The sequence below is a fragment of the Ipomoea triloba genome, chromosome 6 (assembly GCF_003576645.1).
Source record: "Ipomoea triloba cultivar NCNSP0323 chromosome 6, ASM357664v1".
In the NCBI taxonomy this organism is placed as follows: Eukaryota; Viridiplantae; Streptophyta; class Magnoliopsida; order Solanales; family Convolvulaceae; genus Ipomoea; species Ipomoea triloba.
This window is the reverse complement of record NC_044921.1, coordinates 17,701,300-17,709,042: the sequence shown is the minus strand read 5'-3', so window position 1 is coordinate 17,709,042 and position 7,743 is coordinate 17,701,300. Positions and strand designations below refer to the sequence as shown.

The following is a 7,743-nucleotide window of genomic DNA, read 5'->3' as shown; positions in this document are numbered from 1 at the left end:
AATTGGACAAGTTAACTTGACCAAAACGATCGCTTAAGGTGTAATTCGCCTCGATCTAGGAATATTTACGACCGTCTAGCAGACTGACTGACAGAGTGTTTTATATGATAGTTAAATTGCTCTTATCTCTTGTGGGGCTGGGGCTAGAAATTTTCTCCTTTTACACCTAAGGAAGTGGAGTTTGTTTCGTTGGAGTGATTTTATTTGAAATATGTGATATTGTTGAATTCGGATTGGTTTGGAAATTGGGTAGACCCAAAAAAAAAAATGATTTAAATTTTTATAATTATTTTATTATTTAAATAATTCGAATAATGTACTTTATATATTCTCATAATAATATCAATCGCCTCGATATGGACAAATCTTTGGGAGAAAATTTTTCTATATCGAGGCGATTGATATTATTATTCATTTAAGACTATTATAATTGTTATTATTAATTATTTTGGACTTTTGGTCTAATGTTACCTTTTAAAGTTGTGTATTTCAACTTTATTCTTTTTATTAAAAAATATTCATTCATTTATCTGTATAATTTGTGAGAAAACAAATTATGAGTTTATGTTTTGGGAACATGCAAAGATTTTACAAGCAACATTATAACATATTTCTCATTAATTAATTAAAAATTGTAATTAAATTATACTGTATATTTATTTGCTTTTAAAAAAAATAAAAAAAAGTTGCCTCAATTAAAAGATCGATAACTTTTTATATAGGGCATGACTGCATGAGTCAATTTTGACATAACTTTCACATGATTAACATAGTTAAATAAAAATTAACCTTTATCTTTTTCCTACTCAATATATATACGCATAAGAGAGGCAGATTAAAAAAAAAAATTGTTTATCTCGACAAAACAGGGAGAAAATGGGCGTGACAGTTCAAACTTCTGAGATCAATCACTCCGAGGTTTCTTCTAACAATTCTGCTCCCGAGAACAGGAAAAATGGCATCGGAGAAAGCATTGCTGATGCGGTTATCAATCTTGATCAGTAAGTTATTCATTTCTGAAAAAACAAATTTTGTAAGCATTCTCTAAATTATTCTCATTTTTATACTAGATGCTAAGCGCTAGTCGAGCGTTAGAATAACAAAACAAGACTGCTGAAACGGCCGCCTAGGGGTGATTTGCCTCGATCTAGAAGCGATCTAGAAGCGCTTAGTGCCTAGGCGGCTGCCTAGGTCAATTTTTATAACTGTGTTTCTATATGATAGTTAAATTATTCTTATCTCTTTCGGGGCTGCTGCCTAGATCAATTTTCACAACTGTGTTTTTATATGATAGTTAAATTGCTCTTATCTCTTATGGGGTTAGGGTGAAGAATTGTCCCATTTCCACCCAAAGAAGTGGAGTTTGTTTCATTGGATTGAGATTTGAATTTTATTTCAAATATGTGATATTGTTGATCCGGATTGGCTTGGAACTTGGGTGGACCCAAAAAAATTGATTAAATTTTTTTATTATTTTATTATTTGAATATTATTATTTTTTATACCATCCGACAAAAAATAATACAAAACACTAAAATATTAAATTTAACTAAAATTTCAAGTTGAACTTTTAATTTTAGTTTAAATAATTCAAATAATGTACATTATGTATCCTCATAAAACTTTGACTCAAATGATAAAGGTAAGAAATCATGACCAAAAGATTTTTCCATATCGAAGTGATTGGTATTATTATTCATTTCAGATTACTATAATTGATAGTATTAATTGTTTTGGACTTTTGGTCAAATGTTACATTTTAAAGTTGTGTATTTCAACTTTTTTTTTATTAAAAATATACATTCATTCACATGTATAATTTGTGAGAAAACAAATTATGACTTTATGTTTTGGGAATATGCAAACATTTTACAAGGAGCATTATAGCATTTTTCTAATTAATTAATTGAAAATGGTAATTAAATTATAGTGTATATATGTTTGCTTAAAAAAAGTTGTCTCAATTAAAAGATCGGTAACTTTTTATATTGGGCAGGAGTCAACTTTGACATAAGATGATTAAATATACACATGATTAACATAGTTAAAAAAATTTGTCAACCTTGCTTTTTAACGATTAAATATAGAAATGATTACACAATATTGATTATGAGCTTGAAATGTAAAAGTACAAATGAACCCTCGTACCCTTTTTAATGGGGGCATTTGGTACGATGAAATTGTAATTTCATTCCTACCAAATTTCATCGAATTTACAATTCTACTATTTGGTTGAACTCCAACCATGAAATTGCAATTTTTAGAATCTCTATGAAATTGGAATTCCACCACCCATAGAACCAAAATTTCACACCAAATGACTACTTTGCCATTATTATTATTATTATTATTATTATTATTATTGTTATTATTGTTATTGTTATTGTTTGTTCATAATCAATGTGGGAGCGTAAACCGGGACACCGGGTGCCACTAGACCACAAGGTCTTTGGCAACGCCCCATAATAGTTAATTGTTGTATGTATAGGAAATTATATATGTATGTACTCCCCTATTTACTCTCAACTTTTACTCCCTAGTCTCAACTCTCAAATATTTGATATAGACAACTTTCTCTTAGACTCACAAGATGAAAATACCCTTATCCAATCTGCATTAGTAAATTTGATTAATAAAGTAAAATTTGAGAGTCCACGTACTAGAACTAATTATATTGTTGACTATTGTGTTGCAATAATTCTTTTCTCACGGGATTAAGTTCATTTCATCAATAATTCCCTCTTTCCAATCAAACATCCAGTAATAATTAATCCTTATATGTATAAGGAAATACTATACTTTCTCATCTAAATTTGTCGTAGAGTTTGATTAATGAAGTAAAATTAGGTAGTAGAACTGATGTTGAGTGTTGTGTTGCAGTGGAGACCCAACAATGTTCGAGGCATACTGGGAAAAGATGAGAGAGAGGAGCGCAGTGACGCTGCTCGGAAGCCAATCACTAAGCTACTTTTCCGACCCCAAGAACCTGTGTTGGTTCTTGGAGCCCAAACTGGAACAAGAGATCAAGAGGCTTCACACCATTGTTGGCAATGTCGCAATTGAGGAAGGCCAATATTACATTGTGGTGGGGACCGGTTCGAGCCAGCTTATTCAGGCGGCGCTTTACGCTCTTTCCCCGCCGGACGCCGCCGCCACCGTTGTGTGTGCCGCTCCGTACTATTCTGCGTATCCTGAGGTTACTGACTTGGTGAGATCGAGGCGCTTCGAATGGGGCGGAGATGCCCGGAGTTTTGAGAGGGATGATGAGCCGTTTATTGAGCTTGTAACCACTCCGAACAATCCTGATGGGGTTATCAGAGAAGCGGTGGTTAATAGGCCTCATGGAAGCGTTGTGTATGATCTGGCTTATTACTGGCCACATTTCACCCCAATCACCGCTCCGGCTAACCATCACCTTATGCTCTTCACCTTCTCAAAGTGCACTGGCCACGCCGGATCAAGAATCGGGTAAGCATACCTTATTTTAATAATAGTTTATTTTAGGGAAAAAGAATCAAATAGACTCTGATTTTATTCAAAATATCAATTAGACTCATATTACTTTAGAGCATTGAAGTTCATAAACTAGTTGGTGACTTATAATTGCTGGTCACTACAGTTCCGGTGAACCTCCAGCAAGTATCCGGCATCAAATATCTACAACCAAACGCCGAAAACTTGTAGGAGGTTCGTCGGAACTCTAGTGACATGCAATTATAGGTCACCAACCGGTTTCTAGGTTTCAATTCTCAAAAATAACATGTTTATGAGTTTACTGCAAGTTTTGAAAGTTTAAGGATCTAATTGACTTTTTTAATAAAGTTCAAAATCCTACTTGACCATTTTCTCTTTATTTTTAGCTCCAAATAAATTAGAACAATGGTATAAATCCCTCATGTATTTCCCCTAAAAACTCTCCTCTTAATATGGCATCATGATAGGTAGCTAAATTTATTTTTTAATTAGTGGTATGGTCAGTCAATTTATTGGCATGAAAGCACATCATGGAAGAAAATTCGGAGAGAAAAATCATGAAGGAGAAAAAGTATTTTCCAATAAGTTATAAACTCTGTTAGGTAATAACTTATTTTTATACTAATAGCTACTGACTTTTAAGCTTTCAGCTTTAAATTAGTTATACTATAATTGATCTTAATTCTATCCGATCTGCATGCAACTGTATGTAGTTGGGCACTTGTGAAGGATAAAGAAGTGGCAAAGAAGATGATAAAATTCATGGAGGTTAGCACGATTGGAGTGTCAAAGGATTCTCAACTCAGAGCCGCTAAGATCCTGGGAACGGTTTCTGACAGTTGCTCAACTGGCGCCGACATTGAGAACTTCTTTGTGTTTAGCAGGAATATCTTGAAGGAAAGATGGAACAGGTTGAGAGAGGTTGTTAAGGCTGCTGATCTCTTCACCCTCCTAAAATACCCTACTCAGTATTGCCGTTTTGCCAAAGACATGACCGACACCGTTCCGGGTAACACATTATTTTTATCTTAATATTTTTTTAGTACTACTAACATGTGACCTTCCATTTGGGAGAGTCACAGACCGCAAGATCTTTGTACAGGCAAGTTAATTAATTAATTCAATTAATTAACTTTGAAAACAAGAATTAAGGTTTGATATTTGGGGTTACGTTGTTTGTTGTGAAATTAAAACAGCTTTTGCGTGGATTGCGACTAAGGGTGAGGAGGATTGTGCGGAGGTGTTGAAGAAACATAAGATTCTTGGTAGAGGTGGAACAAAGTTTGGTGTCGGCAAACAATTTGCGAGGATAAGTTTGGTGTCCAAGGATGAGGAGTTCAACCTCCTTTTACAAAGGCTATCAATCATCCAAGGGACAGACGATCTTAATTATGAATAAAAGTAATGACAAAATAATCTTTTCTTATCATTTGTTTTATATATATACTTTCTCAATCTTTTTCAGTCCGAAGAATCAATGCCCCCAATTGATAATAACACATCTGAAATGATAACAGATGTGTCATCACACTACATAGTAATTGACACATTATTAATTATTTTAGTCTTACTTTTATACGTTATAATATTATTCTTAATTTTTTTTGTATATGCACATCTAAGTGTTTTTTTTTTTTTTGGTATAGAACTCTAACAATATTATATGATTTGATGTGGCATATGCAGGAATGGAATAATAGGAATGCTGCTCAGATATATAGAAATCCAAATAGTTCAATGCGAAGGTGGTTCTGGCGGCTTGAAGTTTCTTTTTTAATATTATGAAACTTAGAATGTTCTTCTTAATATTTGCAATTGTTTTGGTTTTGTGCTTTCGGTATGTATTTGGATTTAATAGTTTGGGTTTCCCATTCTATTTACTATTTAGACTCTTAAAAAAGTTAGAACATCTTTTATGCGAAGGCAATCTTGTATTATGTTTTTAAAAATATTTAGTAAACTTTGTTTTATTATTATTATTTTTTTATATTGGCCCAAGTTAAATTGAGTAAAAAGTTTATTGCATGGGGCCGTGGGGTAAATCTCAGAAGTCAGAAGGGCTAGTGTGAGAGGTTGGTAACAAGTTGCCCAATCGTTATACCCTGCACCACGATGCACATAGCAATGTGCACCACGTACGTAAAACGACGTCGTTTTGGTGTTAGTGGACGCGGACGCGAATGACTCCAGAGAATTCATTATCTATAATACACAGAACATTTGCCTAGAATACACAGAATGTTTGTCCAGAATACACAGAATATTGACACAAAATACACAGATGTTTGTGGACGCGAATGACTCCAGGGAATTCATTATCTATAATACACATAATCATTATATAGAATACACAGAACGTTTGCTTATAATACACAGAATGTTTGCCCAGAATACACAGAATATTGACACAAAATACACAGAACTCATCCTCCTAACATTCGAATGCACAAACACATCACAACCTGTGTTAATAACATGAATACACAGAATATTGACACAAAATACACAGAACTCATCCTCCTAAACATTCGAATGCACAAACACATCACAACATCTGTTACTAACATGAATACACATAACGGTTGCCTAGAATACACAGAACGGTTGCCTAGAATACATAGAATGATTGCCTGGAATACACAGAATATTAACATAAATACAGAGACCGGGCGAAACGAGAAACGTGATTTCCGAAAAAAACGGACGATTAGTTTACAATGCTCAAAACGACATCGTTTAGGTACATGGTGCACATTGCTATGTGCACCGTGGTACATGGTATAATTTGCCCAAGTTGCCCTTGGTTGCCCTCCCGATAATTAAAAAATAGCTGTTTTCAAAAAAAAAAAAAAAGCTAGGTTTGTTAAAAATTTTCAAAATAATTAAATAATTAGAATTTGTGCTAGTTAAGTTTTTATGTTGACTTCTTAACTCAATTGTTAAGATTAAAAGATTATGTAACAGAAAATATGTGATGTAATCGTTCTAGATTAGTTGTAGAATCACGTAAAAGAAAATAGGAAAAATTAGAATAATAATAATAGTCTTAGTAGCCTTTTATTACAAAAATTATTAAATTACTAAAAAAGAGATAAATTCGACTTTCTATTATCAATTATTATATCTTTAAACACAAAACATGAAAGGAAAAATTGCAAATTTTCCCCTTATGTTATGTGCTTATAGCACTTTTTTCCCCTGTGTTATTAAAGTGGCAGTTTTTACCCCTGAAATGTTAAATTGACATTGTTACCCTTAAAAATAATTATTTCATTTATTATTCTTCTCCAACAAATTATTACTTATATGTATGGATGATCACGATTCGGTTCGAACCTAACCAAACATTGTAGCAATCATACCGAAATAGTATGGAGGTTATGGTTACGATTCAGAACCGAAAAAAAAAATTAAATAATTGTCGAACCGTGAACTCGAACTTAACCACATTCATATATAGTGAAAATGATCAAACACTTATTTTGATGAATCTGTACGTTTTGGTTCCAATTTCGATTTTGAACCGCTAATCAAAACTTATTTATTTATTTATTTATTTATTTATTTATTTATTTTTATAATTTTATTTATTATTTAAAAATAGTCTAAATTCAACAATTATTTTATTTTATTTTTCCGGTTCTGAATCGTAACCATAATCGTCTATACTATTTAAGTTCAATTGCTACAGCGTTCGATTAGGTTCGTATCGAACTGTGATCTTCCATACATATTAGTAATAATTGGTTGGAGAATAAAAATAAATGTAATAGTTATTTTTAAGGGCAAAAATGTCAATTTAACATTACAGGGGAGAAAACTACCACTTTTAAAATAACTGAGGGGAAAAACTGCCAATTTAATAACGCAGGGGGAAAAAGTGTTATAAGCACATAATATAGGGGAAAAAGTGTCATTTTCCCAACATGAAATAATAGAATTCCTAATAAAATCATGCAAACTACAACTAATTTATTCAAATAAATAGTCAAACCGTATTAAAAGTATAAGCATAAATTGAGTCTATTAAATAATAACACACAATTAGGAGAAAAATAAATTTCAGCTTTTACATCTAGAAAAAATAGACATATCAGATCAAATTTTTTTGAAAAAAATACAGTGGCATTTTGTATTTATTGCCAACTTTATTTTGTGCACTTCTTAGAATTTTCCAGAAATGCATGCATTGTGTTGATAAAGAGTGCACCGTAAAGTATTAAAAAGTGCATGTTTAGTATTAAAAATGCACTTTGAAAAATGTATACT

The 7,743-nt window shown here is 32.3% G+C and overlaps 1 protein-coding gene across 1 annotated transcript; it reads left to right on the top strand.

The window, feature by feature from the left end:
* Positions 1-876: 876 nt before the first annotated feature.
* Positions 877-5,343, top strand: LOC116023589 (L-tryptophan--pyruvate aminotransferase 1-like). The gene is made up of 5 exons (XM_031264592.1): positions 877-1,001; positions 2,881-3,468; positions 4,188-4,483; positions 4,671-4,875; positions 5,161-5,343. The coding sequence occupies exons 1-4, from the start codon at positions 877-879 to the stop codon at positions 4,871-4,873; spliced, it is 1,212 nt and encodes a 403-aa protein (XP_031120452.1). The 3' UTR covers positions 4,874-4,875; positions 5,161-5,343.
* Positions 5,344-7,743: the final 2,400 nt, after the last annotated feature.

What these genes read in the sequence shown, in the direction of transcription:
- LOC116023589 (XM_031264592.1), top strand. Translation starts at nt 877, where the DNA reads ATGGGCGTGACAGTTCAAACTTCTGAGATCAATCACTCCGAGGTTTCT. An exon ending in GCGGTTATCAATCTTGATCA is followed by an intron (nt 1,002 to 2,880) that starts GTAAGTTATTCA and finishes GTTGTGTTGCAG; the next exon opens with TGGAGACCCAACAATGTTCG. An exon ending in CATGACCGACACCGTTCCGG is followed by an intron (nt 4,484 to 4,670) that starts GTAACACATTAT and finishes AAATTAAAACAG; the next exon opens with CTTTTGCGTGGATTGCGACT.